General features: G+C 34.9%; 1 protein-coding gene across 4 annotated transcripts in view; it reads left to right on the top strand.

Annotated features, from left to right (window-relative positions):
• The window catches only part of STRN3 (striatin 3), a 111,909-nt gene that overhangs the window by 86,008 nt on the left and 7,282 nt on the right, over window positions 1-18,619 (top strand). For all 4 annotated transcript variants that reach the window (XM_055309219.1, XM_055309220.1, XM_055309221.1 and 1 more), the window contains 6 exons: window positions 6,882-7,015; window positions 8,370-8,545; window positions 8,736-8,783; window positions 9,082-9,203; window positions 13,035-13,202; window positions 14,538-14,678. In XM_055309219.1, coding sequence (XP_055165194.1) covers window positions 6,882-7,015; window positions 8,370-8,545; window positions 8,736-8,783; window positions 9,082-9,203; window positions 13,035-13,202; window positions 14,538-14,678 — 789 coding nt within the window. The remainder of the gene's footprint in view (window positions 1-6,881; window positions 7,016-8,369; window positions 8,546-8,735; window positions 8,784-9,081; window positions 9,204-13,034; window positions 13,203-14,537; window positions 14,679-18,619) is intronic.

An 18,619-nucleotide genomic window follows, 5' to 3' on the forward strand; every position in this document is an offset into this window, starting at 1 on the left:
TAGATTAGAATAAAGTCTACAGAGTAGATTAATCTGAAGAATAATAAAGGAGAATTTGGCGGGGGTGAGTAGGGAAAATTCTTTTTAAAAACAGCCCCGTCCCCATTTTAAAAATAGAAAAATTAAAAAATATATTTATTTTTTGTTATGTGGGGGCGGGGTACAGAGGGAGAGGGAGGGAGAGAATGCCAAGCAGACTCCCTGATGAGCATGGAGCTAGATGTGGGGTTCAGTCCCACAACCCCGAGATCATGACCTGAGCCAAAATTAAGAGCTGCCTGATCGACCAACAGAGCCTTCAGGTGCCCCTACAGGTTGAAGAGGAATTGCTAAAATGTAGTTGCAGAATTTTAAGAATAGAAGCTAAATCAATGGTGATGATATTTGTAAGTGGGAAAATTACAGAAGAGAGCTATTTTGTAAGGATAACATTTTTCTTTCGTGTCGAATTTAACTGATGGTTAGACAGTTTTTATTTTTTGTACAATTCGTTTGCAGTCACTCAGTGTCAGGGAGCAAATCCTCAAATCCCCATGATAATTATTTTAGAAAGTTCAGGCTGTTTGGCATATTTCCTACTTCCACACAGAAATAGAGATACTTAAAGCATTTCTGAGAAGTTCTTCTGTCATTTCTGAAGTTCAAAGTTAAAGAGATCTTAACTGCAGATGCTTTTGAGATTTGTGTATTTTGGCCTGAATTATCCAGGCAACAACTGAAATCCTGCCTTTAAATTTATGGCCTGTGACAGTGTTGACTTTTTAGACTATTATGAGAATCTCAGAGAACTCATTGGTAAATGAGGCTTTTCAAATTTGAAAAAAAAAAAAGGAAAAAGAAAAATTGGGATTGCTTTGTTAATGACACATTTGTGTAAATGTGGCAGAAAATATCCGCATAAAAATGGGGAAACAAATTGTTTGCTCCCTTCTCATATAAAAATCATGTGTACTTGTTACTTTTTAAGATAGTGAATTAAATTGGAAAAAGTTAATGTTTTATTCTTAAACATTAATCTTAAACACCAGAATTTCCTTTTGTTTTAAGGATACCTGTGTCTGTGAGCTTACAAAAGTTTGGTTAGTGACAAGACTCAATGTTATAAAACGTAGCGAATATATATTTTCCACAGAAATTGTGAATATATTAAGTATTTAAATCTTTTAAGATATCTTTGGAGGGGTGGTTTGGAAAATTGAAGATATATTTATCTGAGATTTTTATAATTAGAACTTCTGAAAAATAGCCTGTTTTGTTAGTAAATTAGTTTTAAAGGCTGTTAGCAAGTCAGGTGGAATGAACCTCTACTGCTGGCATTAATTTACAGGGGTCAACAGGACAAAACTCTGACATCATAGCTATCTGAGAGATGATAAATTGCTCCTCATCCCTTCAGGATTTTTTTTTTTTTTTTTTAATGAGGAGTGGGAGAAGAGATGAAGGGAGAGAGAGAATTTTAAACGGGTTCCATATTGTGTGTGGCTCGATCTCACAACCCTGAGATCATAACCTGAGCAAAATCAAGAGTGGATGCTTAGCCAGCTGAGCCACCCAGGCACCCACCCCTTCTAATCAGTCTAGGTCAGCCTCTGCTAAAATGACTGATTATGAAGGTGCAAGGGCAGAGGAAGGTACAAAATTTAGGTACTGTGTTTACTTTATACTGCAGAAGACATTAATTACAAAATCACGTCTCCTTAATATTGTAAATTTGCTATTTTAACATGCTAAAGATTAGCTTTATATGATCTTTAGAGAGAAGGTTTGGGTACCCTCTTGATGTAATTGTCTTAGGGATTTTGGAATTTGGGGCTTTTATGTCTACATATTTTATTTTTGTTTTTAATGTTCAGTGGAATTGTTTCTACCATAGGTCAATTCAGAGTACCTTTCTGAAATCTAACTTTAGCTTACAGATCTAATAGCAGGAAAACAGTAATTTAAAAAAGGACTTTAGGGGATCCCTGGGTGGCTCAGTGGTTTAGCGCCTACTTTCGGCACAGGGTGTGATTCTGGAGTCATGGGATCGAGTCCCACGTCGGGCTCCCTGCATGGAGCCTGCTTCTTCCTCTGCCCGTGTCTCTCTCTCTGCTCTCTCTCTCTCTCTCTCTCTCTCTCTCTGTCTCTCATGAATAAATGAATAAAATCTTAAATAAATAAATAAATAAATAAATAAATAAATAAATAAATAAATAAGGACTTAGTACATATGGGAAGCTATTTAGTCATTGTGTCATACTGCTTGAATTTAGTGGCTGATAATAACTACCACTAAACACTAAATAGACAGCTAGATGCCAGACATTATACTTCGAACTTTACATGTAATTTCTAAAAAATATATGGAACAAAGGCTTAATTTAATTATTTTAGAATGAAGGAACAGAATTATTCCTAGACTTGGTACCAAGTATATACTACTTGATAATTTTCTAATGTACCTAAACTAGAAATGTGTAGGAAATAAAAATACTACTTAGGCATTTTTACCAAAATTGATTTTAACTGAAGATGTGTAGATATACTTGAATAACTTCTAATTCTAGATCTAGATAATTATAGTTCTAAGTATTGAGACTGAATTCTTACCAAAGGTTTATTATAATATAAGAGTATATATAAGATAATTCAGTATCTAAGAATTTGATGTATAGACTATTTCATTGTTATTTCTGCTTTTGCTATGTAAGAGAATTTTTCTGATGCCTCAGTAGTTTTTGAATACTTTCTTTTTAAAGAGTTTTCAAGTAGCACATTTGACAGTTACGGTTAAATTAACTTTTGCAATTTTCCCTTACAGTCATCTCTGCATGTATTCATCATAATCTGTACCAAAATTTGAAGTAAAAATCACTAAAATAATAAAACCAAGACAAAATAAATTAAACATGAAAAACAACAGGAATAGTTAAATAGTCTGTTGATTCCTCCAGATCTCTTTTCCACTATTAACCTATTTTCCTGTTTTACTTTAGGAGGTTTTTTTCTAAAATTCACATACCAACTCCATTATTTTGGTATGGAGTGGCATTTAGTAGTGGCTTAGCTTCTTTAGCATTTGGTCTGTTTTACCAAATAATACTTAGAAAGCTTGCTAAAGTTTTTGTAGTTAACATAGATGTAAACTGTAGATTTTACAAATTAAAGCATAGTAGTAGAAACAGAGACCCTTTTAAATGCGTTAAACTGTTGACCTATGGAAAAAGCCAGTGAGGGCCCACATTACACAAAAATCAGTTTAGAGCTCTGAGAGTGTTTATGTGTACTTAATTTTTTTAAACTTTTTATTTGTTAAAGATATATTTATTTTGTGGGGGAAGAGAGTGTACGAGTGGGGGGAGGAACAAAGGGAAAGCAGATCCCTGCTGAGCATGGAGCCCGACATGGGCCTCCCTCCCAGGACCCATGAGATCATGACTTGAGCAAAAACCAAGAGTTGGACACTCAACTGCCAGCACCCCATGTATGTGTACTTTCTAAAGAAAAAATTTAAGTCAGTGATCTGTTGCTTAATAATGGAGGAGGAGGCCAGTGAACATGAGCTTCATTATACTTTTTTTTTTTTTTTTTTTTTTTTTTTGTTTTGTTTTATTTATTTATGATAGGCACACAGTGAGAGAGAGAGAGGCAGAGACACGGGCAGAGGGAGAAGCAGGCTCCATACACCGGAAGCCTGACATGGGATTCGATCCCGGGTCTCCAGGATCGCGCCCTGGGCCAAAGGCAGGCGCCAAACCGCTGCGCCACCCAGGGATCCCTTCATTATACTTTTTATTTTTTTTTTTAAATTTTTTTTTAATTTTTATTTATTTATGATAGTCACACACAGAGAGAGAGAGAGAGAGAGGCAGAGACACAGGCAGAGACACAGGCAGAGGGAGAAGCAGGCTCCATGCACCGGGAGCCTGACGTGGGATTCGATCCCAGGTCTCCAGGATCGCGCCCTGGGCCAAAGGCAGGCGCCAAACCACTGTGCCACCCAGGGATCCCCATTATACTTTTTAAAGGGTAAATCTTCAGTTAGTTTTGTTACTTAAAAAGATACAAATTCAGCTTTGACCTAGAGCTAAGAAGGGAACATTAGAGTTCACAATCTCTTATTTCAGTGGCAGTTTCCAACTTTGTTTTCTATACATTTTATAAAGAAAAGTCTGTTTTTAACCAGACTATTTTTTTTAAAGATTTATTTATTTATTCATGAGAGACACAAAGAGAGAGAGAGAGAGGCAGAGACATAGGCAGAAGCAGGCTCCTCGCAGGGAGCCCGGTGTGGGACTCGATCCAGGGATCATGCCCTGAGCCAAAGGCAGATGTTCAACCGCAGAGCCATCCAGGTGTCCTATCAACCAGTATTTTTAATAAAGATTTAAGATATTACCATATCACCATTGACATTAGTGAAATCATCTGTGTTCTTTAGGTTTCATAAAATTGAAGAAGGAAGAGTTAGTTTGATATGGGAACTATAGGTTTCCTTAGTTGTGTCCATAAAAAGAAAGAGGAGCATTAGTTACAGAAGTAAAAAAACAACCTTGCTCTATGATCCCATTTTGTAGACCCTAAGATTTCAAAAAAAAAAAAAGAAATGATAATACAGTAATAGCATTCTTGAATTGCTTGATGAAATCTCTTAGGTTTTATCCAATAAAAAATATCATAATTTTCTTTATTAAAAACTACTACTACTAATGATTTTTTATGTTTATGCAGTCATTTGCTGCAGGTAGTTAATATAAATAAAATTAATTTATGGAATAGAAATTAATTCTCTCTGCAAAAATACAGGGAAAAATAAATTGAATATTTACTGTGATTACTGTATGCCCCAGTGATGGGTGATTATGGAAAGGAGAAATACAGCGTAAAATACTTTTTTTCACATAGGTATATAATAAATACTGAGTGAGCAGTATAGCTTACTATATATAAATAAGTATATGTATATAGGGAGAGATGGAGAAATGTAGTAATATGCTTAATTAGAAATGGTTAAAAGTAGTTAATATTATACAGGCACTTCCCTTCACATGCCCCTAAGTTTAGCAAAAGCTGATCAGAAATATTTCTGCAGGGATCCCTGGGTGGCGCAGCGATTTGGCGCCTGCCTTTGGCCCAGGGTGCGATCCTGGAGACCCAGGATCAAATCCCACGTCGGGTTCCCCTTGCATGGAATGGAGCCTGCTTCTCCCTCTGCCTGTGTCTCTGCCTCTCTCTCTCTCTCTCTCTCTCTCTCTCTCTCTCTGACTATCATAAATAAAAAAAGAAAAAGAAAAGAAAAATATTTCTGCAAATCACTATATGATAATGCAAAATAATTTGTTACTGTGTTGAAAGTAATTTATTGGGCTTTTATCAAGATCTCTGTTAATGTATAATTGTGAGTGAGAGGAATTGTGGCAGTTTGTTCTAACTTTATTTACAAATTATGAGATTAAAAGAAAAATTTGTCCTTGTACTGGCTAAAAATACTTTGAGAAAATACTACCTAATGAATTTTATGTAATTATTCTTAAACATAACTTTAAACTATTTTACAGTTTTTTTAGCTTCTGGTATCACCAATAACTGCTTACTAGATATTGGTAGGAAGGATCAATTCTATAGATTTAGATTCAATAAGCATAATCCTTGAAAGATTAAATCCTACTAGCATATACGTGTATATTTTCTGTCTGATACTCTAGGTTGCTTGCTGACTCACAACTTATTTTAGCAGTGTCATTGAGGACTCTGAGTCAAACTATATAGCTTACTTTGATGAATAATAAAATAAGATATTTTAAATAAAGACGAAGTTTCCTTTTGAGATAGTATACATTTAGGAGAAGTTGACTTGTGTCTTATATACTTATTTACTTATTTTCAGTAGTATTAGTGATGACTGACACATTTTATTACATCTGTTATGTCTTTTTGTAGTATATTAGGTTTATATCATTTTTTTTGTAGGAACTTTTCAAAATTAGCTTGAGTTTTTATGTTTCCCTTTTAAATTTGCTCATGAATTTTAAATGTTTTTGGTATGTTGAGTTGTTTTGTATTGCAATGACCTGTGTACTACTTTTATCATCAGATTAAAATTTTGCTTTCAAAGCATATGTGCGATAATACTGAGAATTATTGTACTATAACTTGCAGCAAAATATATAATAGTATAGTTCTGATAATGGCAGAGTTTGACTTTAATTGGCCAAAGTGACAAATTTAATTGAAAGTTGTATAGTCAATGTAGAGTAGTTATTTTAGAAGTGTCATGGTAAATAAAAGGCAAGTTAAAATAATAAATCATAGAGCTTGAAAACTGGAAAGCATTTTAAACATTACATGAATTAACCTTTTCCAGGAAGGAAGCTGACATTTTTGGTTGTAGAACTGCCCTTTTCCTAGAACATTGTTGTTATTGGAGTAATCTGAGCAATTTAAGGCTTATTTCAATAAACTGGAAACCATTTACATTGGAATGTTTATATTAATTTTTATCAGGGCCTAGAATACCTAGCACTCACAAGCAAATACAATATAGAGCAAAAGGACTTAACCTATAATATTAAAAAAATACTATAGTTCTAATTGTACCAAAGTGATAAGTGTTTTAAATAGACAAAAGCCTTTTGTAGCTCCCCCCCCCCATGCTGGAATAATATATTTAGTGCACATTTGATTTGTGGAAGATTATGTTGCAGTTTGTAAATAAGCAAATAAACATTTGTTTATTACTACTCAGTAATAGGATTTCTTGAGTGGAAGAAATAGGAGGGAAGTGGGAAAATAAAAATTAATTATATTAATATTGTAACTGTTAAGTGCTTACATTTCCCCCACAATATTGTCTTGTACTGTATGATTTTTCAGCATTTAAGAAGCGGTTTTGTTCTTTATAGCTGAACCAATAACGTTTCCATCTGGAGGAGGCAAGTCATTTATTATGGGTTCTGATGATGTTTTGTTAAGTGTACTGGGCCTTGGAGACCTTGCAGACTTGACGGTAACAAATGATGCAGACTATAGTTATGATGTAAGTGCAGTTTTATTTTTAATTTTTTAATGATTTAATAGAAGGCTCCTTATTTTTTTTTGGAAACACTTATAAAACAGAATTAATGTCAAGGTGCATGGAAAAGATAAGTTTAAGTGTGTCAATATGTTGATTTGAAGTGACATGTAGTTTTTCTTTTGTAACTACTTTGTGGTGTTTAAATTTTTCTTAGGTATTGTGGTGGATTAGCTAGAAGTTTGGGATGATTGATTACCTTATAATATTGGTTGATAAATATCTATCTTGAGTAGTCAACTCTCAATTATCTACTCAAATTAAGCCATATTTTGGTGTCAACAAGAGAAAAATAGGTAACCTGAATCACTTGCCTTCAGGATACTTCTTAAAAATTATGTTTTATTTTTGAACTTTTATTATTTTAAGGGTAATATTAAAGTTAGCTTGCCATTTCCTGAATACTCACTTAGTCCTTCATTTGAGGGATGGGGGAGAGAATGGAGATTGGATGGGAAGAATAGTGTTTGGAGGTGAAACTAGTCTTGAATTAAATTTTTTATAGACAATGAACACTCAATTGAGAGTTAACTATACTTGTTTAGATTTTGTCTAAATGAATTTACTGTTTTTCAGCAAATTTTCCCCTTTTATAACATTCATTTTTTTCTACATTTTATACTTATGTTATACCTATATTAGCATGCTTTTTAGAGACATCAGCCTTGGTGGGCTGGATTATTCTCATTAATATTTTCAAAGCATATGAACAACTAAATTCTAGTAGACTTTTGACTACTTTAGAAGTGGTTTCACAGCCTATCTTTACAGATGGAGAAATGAAGGTAAAAAGATTAACCTCTTACCAATATCGCAATAATAATGAAAATAGGATGACAATATTCTTAAAGTGTCTTTAGTTCAGATTTTTTGAAAGTACCTTAATTTGCTTCCTTTAAAAATTTCACATGCTAATTTGCTAAATGACAACTGTATTAATAATGTTCTCTTGGATTTTTGGTAGTCATTTATATAATCTTACTGTTTTCATGTAAAGCATTGCAGCATGGTAGTTTTTGTTGCTCTCATCTAACGTTTAATAGGACCTTTGGGTTTAGCCTGATGATTAGGTAAAACAGTTTAAGGAACTCTTCATTTGATCTAGGTATTTGAAAGCTAATTTGAAGTTATTCTTCTTAGTATCATTTATTAAATGATAAAGATCTGTTATAAAGTTTTTAAGGTACATTAAATTTCCACTGGACATTTTAGCAAAGCAGTTAAATATATATATTTTAAACACACCAAAACACACAAAACTCCACATGCCTATCAGTTTACTACTTTTACCACTAAATATTGCACTCTTTCTTTTTAGTTGCCTGCCAATAAAGATGCCTTTCGAAAGACATGGAACCCCAAGTATACACTACGTAGCCATTTCGATGGAGTACGGGCATTAGCTTTTCATCCTGTAGAACCTGTGCTGGTTACTGCCTCTGAGGACCATACTCTGAAACTTTGGAACTTGCAAAAAACAGTTCCTGCCAAAAAGCAAGTATTTTCATACTAGCCTTTTTTTCCTTCCAAATTTACTCATAACTATTATTATTTATGGTTCTACTTTTTTTTGTATGCATTCATTTGATCTTACTTAATGATTCTTGAACCTTGAATGTCAGCCAGTGATTTACAGTTATGTAATTACCTTTTCCTCCCCCACCTTTCTTTTCTCCTCTTTTAGGAGTGCCTCTTTAGATGTAGAGCCTATCTACACATTTAGGGCCCACATGTAAGTTTTATTGAATCTATACTTAAATTAACAACTATAGTTATTGTTAATTATTATTAATCCTCAGACCTTATAATTTTATCATATTTGTTTATATTAGAAAAGACATTAGTTGAGTAATACTTCATTTGATTAGTAATTGTATTAGAGTATAATCAGTGCTGTTCAAATTTACATGTTTATTATTTTTATTTTAAACAGTTTTTAGATACAACATAAATTTAGAGGTTGGGGAGATACAGATAATGAGTTTCTTCATAGCTTTATAAGTAATTTTTTCCCTCTTTTCCTGTAATAGTGGTCCTGTTTTGTCATTAGCTATTAGTTCTAATGGAGAACAGTGTTTTAGTGGTGGTATTGATGCAACCATCCAGTGGTGGAATATGCCTAGCCCTAATGTGGATCCATATGATACATATGGTAAGTGAAAGGTTTAAAATAACTTTTTTAAGTGAATGGAGCTAACAAAATATTATTATAAGGTTGTTTAAAAATGTATTAGTCTCCTTGCTTAAGTTTTCATTTATTATTAATTTGCTTTATTAAAGATAAAAAATAAGCAGTATTGTGGCATGGAATATTTAAGCCTGTGAAGTGGTACTTTGTGTCCAGAAATAACAAAATTATATTAATTAGAACATTAATTAATTTTAGTACTATTTAAAGGGAGAATAAAATTTAATACAAGGAACAATTTTTTAAGCTTAAAATATTTAGCAGAAAAGAGTAGAAACAAATAGGAGAATGGTTGAATAAACAGTGGTCTACTTAATGGTTCATTTACATAAATTCAAGAGCTCTTTGGTCTTTTTATTTAAGACACACTTGGTGCCTAAATTTGTCAGGTATAGTGTTAGGCTGTACATCAGGAAATAAGAATCAGTCTAATGAAAAAGACAGACATTAAAAAAAGCTAGGGAGTGGAGTCTGTGGCTAGAAATTATAATAAACAGTATGAAGATAAAAGTAATATGAAAGAGAGTCTCTTTAGATATAGTCCAAAACAGTGACATTTAAGACAAAATCTAAAGGATGAAAGGAAACCTTCAGGGGTTCCTGGTAGCTCAGTCATTTGAGTGTCCGACTCTTGGTTTTGGCCCAGGTTATGATCTCAGTGTCATGGAACTGAGCCTGGGACAATCTCTGCACTCAGCACAGAGTCTGCTTAAGATTCTTTCTCCCTCTGTTCCTCCTGCTTGCTCACTCACACGCTCTCTCTCTCTCAGATAAATAAATAAGTAAGTTATTTTTTTTTAAAAAAAAGGAAGCTTTTAATAAAGAATTTTAAGCCAGGAAGTGACCAGTAAAGATGGATTTTAAAAGGTGACTCTGGTTATTGTAAGGAGAATAGATTGGAGTGGGAAAAGTGAAGAAAAGAATACTAATATAATGTTACAATGTAAAGTTGTAGTGTAGGGGACTAGTAGACTAGGTGAAAGGTAATGTTTCCATGGTCATGAGGACAGTGAAGCAGTTGGTAGCAGAGTGGTTGGGAGAGAAACGGATTTGGGATGCATTGGGAAGTAGATAGGATAGGCAGAATCTGGTGATAAAGTGGATAGTGATTGAGTGGACAAAGTGATGGGTAAGTGATTCTTAATTTTGTTACTTTTTAAAACAGCTTTTTAAAGATATAATTCACATGACAAAATTCACCTTTTTTATGTATACAGTTCAGTAGTTTTTACTATATTCACAGGACTGTGCATCCATCACCACTGTCTAATTCAGGACATTTTTATCACCACTTCTGTATTTTTTGACATGAGCAGTTGGTATATAATGGTAGCATATTGAAATGGGGGCAGAACAGGTGTGAAAAGATTAAAGATGATGGCTTTAGATTTCAGTCATGTTCAGGTTACTACTATCAAGTAGTTAATAATCAAGATAGGAGAATGGATTGTATAACACAGGGGAAGGTATGTTGTGCAGGGCACAAAGGGAAGGCAAGTACGGAGGAACTCTGACATTGGGAGAGTGACTAGAGCAGGAGAGCCAGCAAAGAAAACTGAGAAGGAGAGAGACCAAGGTGGCTCAGGGGTTGAGCACCTGCCTTCGGCCCAGGGCATAATCCCGGAGTCCCGGGATCGAGTTCCCTATCAGACTCCTTGCGTGGAGCCTGCTTCTTCCTCTGCCTGTGTCTCTGCTTCTCTGCCTCTCTGCCTCTCTCTCTCTCTCTCTCTCTCTCTCTCTCTCTCTCTCTCTCTCTCTGTCTCTCATGAATAAGTAAATAAAATCTTATAAAAAAAGAAAACTGAGAACGAGTGGCCTGTGAGGAAGGAGCAGGTACAGGAAAATGTGGGATCATGGAAGCATACCAAAAGAAAAAAACATTTTGAGAACAAGGTAGCAATCTGCACTTTCATATTTTGCTAAGAGGTCTAATATGAGGATAGATAGCAAAGTTCCTTTTTTTTTTTATATATGACAAATAGGTCACCTGGGTCTTAGCGAGAGGTTGGATGCTGGGACTAAGATCAGAGCAGAGGGTGAAGGGACCTGTGGGCAACTTTTCAAGGCACACTCTGGATGAAAAGCAATGTGATGAGAATAACCAAGAAAAAAATGTTCAAAGAAAGAAAAATTTGGGGAACCTGAGTGGTTCAGTCGGTTAAGTGTCTGCCTTTGGCTCAGGTCATGATCACAGGGTCCTGAGATCGAGGCCCATATCAGGCTCTCCTCAGCAGGGAGTCTGCCTCTCCCTCTTCCTCTATGCTTACTCTTTTGTTTTCTCGCTCTCTCAAATAAATAATCTAAAAAAAAAAAAAGAAAAGAAAAGAAAAATTTTATTAAACTTGATAGAAGAAAGTTTGTCATTGGTGATTTTAGCAAGAGTTATTTTGGTGGAAAAAAAGTTATTTTGGTGTAGTGATGCTATGAGAAACCATGTTTCACTGATTTAGAGAGTGAATGAAAGGTAAAAAATGCATTTTACTCAATATGCTCTTCTGCTATCTGTTGGAAGGGTGATAACAAGGTTTTTATTTGAGTCAGTAGATTCTAGAGCATATTTGTTTGCTGTGGTAATGATCCTAAGGAGAAGGAGAATTATTGTATAGTAGGGAAACTAGAAACATGAAAGCAAGTTAGTAGGTTGAATGGAATCCAGAATTTACCTGATAGAATTATCATTTGAGAAGAAAGTAGACAGTTCTTACTTCTATCTAGAAGCAAGGAGTAAGGTGGCTCTAGACACTAGTAAGTAGATTAAGTGGAGGAAAGACAGGAGAGGGGTTCTTAATTTTATTGCTGTATTTTCTCAGTGAAATCGATAATCAGAGATAATCATTCTGAAGAAGGGAAGTTGGAAACTGAAAATTCTGGAGATAATAAGAAATAGTTGTGGAAAGTCGGAATTTTCTAGAGAAACAGGATTGTAGGCCAGATGGTGCACAGTGTTATTATTAGCCACCATGTCCATCAAACGGTAAATGGATATGTAAAATGTAGTATATCTATTCAATGGATATTATTTGGCATTTAGAAGAAATTCTTAAAAAAAAAAAAAGAATGTTATAGCATGTCTCTCATGTACTGAGAGACATGCTATAACATGGATGAACCTCGGAAACATTATGCCGGTCACAAAAGGCCAGTTGTATGAAATGTCCAGAATAGACAAACTTAGAGAAACAAAGTAGATTAGTGGTTATGTGGGCTGCAGAAAATCAGGAAGAATTGGGCGTGGGGGGTGGGAATGGCTAATAAGTGATGGAAATGTCCTAAAATTGATTGTATAATAACAGCCATTGAATTGTACACTTTCTTTTTTTTTAAGATTTTATTTATTTGAGAGAGAAAGAGGGCGAGCAAGAGTGGAGGCAGACAGGGGCTCAGGGAGAAGGACAAGCAGACTCCCTGCTGTGGAGCCCAACATGGGGCTTGATTCTAGGCCCCTGAGATCATGACCTGAGCCAAAGCTAGGCATTGGGCAACTGAGCCACCCAGGTGCCCCCTCAAATTATACACTTTAAATTGGTGAATTATGTGATACGAGAATTATATATCATTAAAGCTGTTTTTTGAAAGTGTACGTTCTTTATAGAAAATTCCAAGAATACAGGAAAGAATTATGGTGGGGATAAAAAATAACCCATAATTCCACAATTTAAAGATGACCACTTCAGTTCTTCTTATGACCATTATGGGTAGTCTTTATACTTAATTATATGGTGAGTTATCTTTATCCAAAACATTTTTTTCCAACTTCTTTTAGCTAATTTGTGTTTGTTTGTTGTTTCTTCCCAGAGCCAAATGTTCTAGCTGGCACTTTAGTTGCACATACAGATGCTGTCTGGGGTCTTGCTTATAGTGGCATAAAAAATCAATTACTGTCTTGTTCAGCAGATGGCACTGTTAGGTTATGGAATCCACAAGAAAAATTGCCATGTATTTGCACTTACAATGGAGACAAGGGTAAGTAAATTTTGCCCTATAAAAAAAAAACGCTAATTTTTTTTAGAATTTGGAAGATAGAAAGGACAAAGCAGATGATTACTATTTCTTTGCTACTCCAAGAGACACGTTGAAAGAATTTCATAAAGCTTGTCATGATAATCTTTTTACTCTTAGCATTTCTTATAAGCAAGTCATTTCGTATAAGCAAGTGTATCCTATAGCTCAGTGCTATTTGACTTTTTCCAGGACATGTCCTATTTAAAAAATAAAACTTTGTAATCGTGAAGTAGACAAATGAGGCTGCTCATAGGAATAACATGAGGCTCTCCACTTGTTCTGGGTGGCTGCACTCAAAGACTGAAGGGATCACAGTCGTAAGCATACCTAATACATATGAGCACACTGAATGAGAAGTCTAGCCTTATAATCATTGAATCAGCACCCCTAAGTAGGAAGTACAAACTGAGTTACATGTAGAATTTCAAATCTTTTCCTGTTAAAGAAAGCTTTAAGCAGTTTGCTTTGTGATAACTTTTATTTATATATGTTTATGTGCTGGCATTAGGTTTTTTGAGTCATTTTTAAGTTATTTTTAAAAACCAGACCTTTTCTTTTTATTAGAAATTATGTTTTGTCTTAAAGCATTTTAGATAAATAGTATATGTTTACTTTTTGTAAGATCTCTCAGATACCTTAGTGATAATGCTAATTTTTCAATTACTCAAACTTTTGAGGTAAAAATTTATTTAGATATTTGTTGCTTTTACTTCATCTGGATAATTAATTGTTTGACACTTTGGATTTCACCTCGTTGTGCGTGATCTGGCTAATTGAATTTAATCTGTTGAAGACAAATTGCTGCTCAGGACATGGTAGGATAGTACTGCATCGGTAGATTCCAGACTCCAAGATTTATTTTCAGAGATCTAAAAATTCAACTTGTGTGAGCTACTCGATATGGCTATAAGTCTCAAACCAGTGCAATCTCCCAAGAAAGTGATGTGAAAATGCTAATTTATCATTTTACAGTAAAAAATAAATATGGCAAGTCAGCCAGAAGACTCACCTAGATTTTTTTTTCTTAGAAGAAAATGCATAAAAGAACAAATGACTTCTGTACATATCTCCTCATAACTTTGAGATCTCCAACTATATTTCCTTCTGTTAAATAGAATATTATAACAACTAAAAATAATTGAACGGAAGTTGCCTATTATATCTCACTACCCTAACATAATTGCTCTCTTTTTCATTATGAACATTATTTCAAAAACACTTGAGTTCCTTTTTCTTATTAGCAAACAGGGATTTCTAAATTGTTTTTATATTGACTCTCTTCGGGTTTCTTTTCAGAGCATGGAATACCTACATCGGTTGACTTTATAGGCTGTGATCCAGCTCATATGGTGACCTCTTTCAACACTGGTAGTACAGTAATTTATGACTTAGAAACATCACAATCATTGGTGATGCTTTCATCACAGATAGATTCTGGTAAGTTTTCATAGGTTTCTTTGAAACTTAAAAAGGATTATTATTACACAATAGAGGGTGATCTTTTAAGTTTTACATTTTGACTATTTGAATTTATGATGAATTTATGATACAACTTCAACTGCGTTATAGTTGTATTCCTTTACATTATTTTTGCAGTTTTCTCAAATTATGCTTAAAAGCTTGGAGAGTTTAGGGGATCAGAGAGAGTAGAGCAAAATATAAATGTGAAAGTAGAGGAAATAATTTTAAAGTTTTAGTGGAAATACAGGGGCGCCTGGGTGGCTCAGTCGGTTAAGCATCTGCCTTTCAGGTCATGATCCCTGAGTAGGGCTCTCTGCTCAGTGGGGAGTCTGTTTCTCCCTTTCTTCTTTCCCTCCACCCACTTAAGCGCACGCGCTCTCGCTCTCTAAATAAATAGATAGATAGATAAATAAATCTTTTTAAAAAGGTTTTAATGGAAATACATATGACAGTAGAGAAAATAATATAAGCCTGAGGAAAGTAACATCCATTTCCAATAATTTTGTATGAATGGCCCATGTTGTAAGTGTAGAATGTGGTATATGTTTTACAGTTTATTTAAATAAGGTTCCGAATAAGGCCTATGTATTGTAATTGGTTGATAGTGTCTCTCTAGTTTCTTCTTTATCTCTTTTATTTCCCTTGCATTTTTTTATTGAAGAAATTGGATCATTTGCCTTGTAGGTTTCTACAGCTTGGTTTTTGCTGGTTGCATCCTTGTGGTATCATTTTAATGTGCTTTCTCTTTTCATTTTATTTCCTGTAAACAGGTTATAGATCTAGAGACTTGTTCATATTTGGGTTTAATGTTTTTGTCTTCATTATAAAGTTTTTAAAAGTTTTTGGCAAGACTACATTATAGTAACTTGTGAGCTTTTATCAGGAGTAAATATTGTCTGGTTTATCGTTTTCTTATGTAAAGTCTTGATGATCATTACCCACATCCATTAATTCTGTTGAAAAATTATTTTCTAATTCTTTCATTCCTTCTCCACTTAATAGCTAGAATATTTCTATTAAAAGGAACACTGTTCATCAATAATTTGGTTACCCTGCAGTTAGTGATTATAAGTGAAGAGAAAGATTAATACTGAACCCTCCCCCACTTTATCAGTTTTCATAATGAGGTGGTTTCCTAGCATTACCCAGAGATGATCATTCAGCCTTTTGGGTGTTGTTTTTATTACCATTATAATCCCTAATCTCAGATATAAATGTATCAGATGTGTTTTAGTCTATTGCAGATATTATCTTTATCATTCCTCAGATTGTTTCATGTTTGGCTAGTATTCAGGTTGGCTCTTGAACCCTTTTGACATGACTCTGGTAGTCATTAATAGCTTTCTTACTTTCTGATGTGGCAAGATGTTTTGGGTTAATCTTGTTCATTTTGTGCCCCAGACTGAAAGCATGCATCTCTCTAAGAAGCCATGGTTTCTTTGAGTGGAAAAATGGCATTTAGAGACTGCAATATAGGTATACCTAGGCTTTTGGATTTGTCCTCATGGCTTTTATGGCTCTTGAGTTGCTCATTGGTTTAGGCTTTTTCAGTGGACAGAGCTAGAAATGTATTTTAAAAAAAGGAAAGAAAAACACTGATAATTTCATACAAATATTTCCCATTAAAATTCAGATTTATCTCGTTGCTTTTTACCTCATCTTAATCATGCTGAAACTCTTGATTCTCAGCAAAATCATCATCGTCTCTCATTTGATTTATTCTACAGTACAATCATCTCAGAATAACAAAACCAACACCACCACCAATAGTTTGATTACTGATAATAGTTTCATATTCACAATGCATTCCACTAGAGATGATACAGTCTAATTACTGTGCTTTAAAGTCAATTGAGGGGGCATCTGAGTGGCTTGGTTGGTTAAGCCTCTGCTTTTGCCTCAGGTCATGATCCCAGGGTTCTGGAATTGAGCCTTTTGTTGGACTTCCTGCTGAGCAGGGAGCCTGCTTCCCCCTCTCCCCCTGCTTGTGCTTGCTCTCTCTTTGTGTCATATAAATAAAATCTTTTAAAAAATAAAGTCACTTGAAATTATTCATTTTGTTTGTCTGCTTATACCCCAGTTGGATATCTAGTTAACATTCATTTGTTTAATTTTACTTTTTGGTGTTTTTTTTGGGGGGGGGTTGCTTTTAAAAAATCATTTTATGGGCAGCCCAGGTGGCTCAGCAGTTTAGCACCGCCTTCAGCCCAGGACCTGACCCTGGAGACCCGGAATTAAGTCCCACATCAGGCTCCCTGCATGGGGCCTGTTTCTCCCTCTGCCTGTGTGTCTCTCTCTCTCTCTCTCTTTCTCTCTCTCTCTCTCTCTTTTTCTCTGTCTCTCATGAATGAATAAATAAAAATCTTTTAAAAAAACATTTTGTAATTATTTAAACCATTTAGATTGTTTCATGGTCAAATCTCAAACCAAATTATAGTTAAAGAAGTGTGTTTCCCAGCATTTTTTCATCTCTAGTCCCTTTCTCCTTCTTACATGGGTAGTGTGTCTAAGTTCAGTTAAGAATTCTTATATATATGTGGAATGACTGATAGTTAAAATCTAATAATGTTATTTTCCCATTAGTTTTGATCCCTCTCTGTTTTTCCCTCATCTCTAATAAGAAATTAAGAGCTTGGTAGCAAAGAAAGGTCTCGTCCCTAAGAACATGGATTGCTGTTCTTTGTGGTTTTTCTGTGAGTGTGGGTTGGATGGGAGTGGTTCCTTACAAACATGTGATTTTTCTTGTGAATTTTTTCATTAAATGCTTATTATTCATTCACGGGCTGTTTATTTTTTTATTTTATTATTTTACTTATTTTTAATTTTTTTCATTGGAGTTCAATTTGCCAACATATAGCATAACACCCAAGTGCTCATCCCGCCAAGTGCCCCCCTCATTTCCCATCACCCAGTCACCCCAAACCCCCGCCCACTTCCCCTTCCACTACCCTTTGTTCATTTCCCAGAGTTAGGTGTCTCTCATGTTTTGTCACCCTCACTGATATTTTCACTCATTTTCTCTCCTTTCCCTTTATTCCCTTTCACTAATTTTTATATTCCCCAAATGAATGAGACCATATAATGTTTGTCCTTTTCTGATTGACTTATTTCACTCAGCATAATACCCTCCAGGTCTCTCCACCTCGAACCAAATAGTGGGTATTTGTTGTTTCTAATGGCTGAGTAATATTCCATTGTATACATATACCACATCTTTTTTTTTTTAAGATTTATTTATTTATTTATTCATGATAGAGAGAAAGAGAGGCAGAGACACAGGCGGAGGGAGAAGCAGGCTCCATGCCAGGATCCCGACGCGGAACTCGATCCTGGGACTCCAGGATCGCGCTCTGGGCCAAAGGCAGGCGCTTAACCTCTGAGCCACCCAGGGATCCCCTGCATATACCACATCTTATTTATCCATCATTTTTCAGTGGACATCGAGGCTCCTTCCACAGTTTGGCTATTGTGGACATTGCTGCTATAAACATTGGGGTGCAGGTGTCCCAGCGTTTCACTGCATCTGTATCTTTGGAGTAAATCCCCAGCAGTGCAATTTGCTGGGTCATAGGGCAGATCTTTTTTTCCCCTTTCTCTACATCCTCTCCAACATTTGTGGTTTCCTGCCTTGTTAATTTTCCCCATTCTCACTGGTGTGAGGTGGTATCTCATTGTGGTTTTGATTTGTATTTCCCTGATGGCCAGTGATGCGGAGCATTTTCTCATGTGCTTGTTGGTCATGTCTGTGTCTTCCTCTGAAATTTCTGTTCATGTCTTTTGCATGGGCTGTTTATTTAAAGTAATAATTACTGTGGATCTTTAAGATTCTAAACCACATACTGACATTCTGCATTAAAATATTTCTAATTTTTCTTAAATTTGAGCTTAGTACTATACTGTCCATTATTATAGGACAT

This window comes from Nyctereutes procyonoides, unplaced genomic scaffold (assembly GCF_905146905.1).
Source record: "Nyctereutes procyonoides isolate TBG_1078 unplaced genomic scaffold, NYPRO_anot_genome, whole genome shotgun sequence".
In the NCBI taxonomy this organism is placed as follows: domain Eukaryota; kingdom Metazoa; phylum Chordata; class Mammalia; order Carnivora; family Canidae; genus Nyctereutes; species Nyctereutes procyonoides.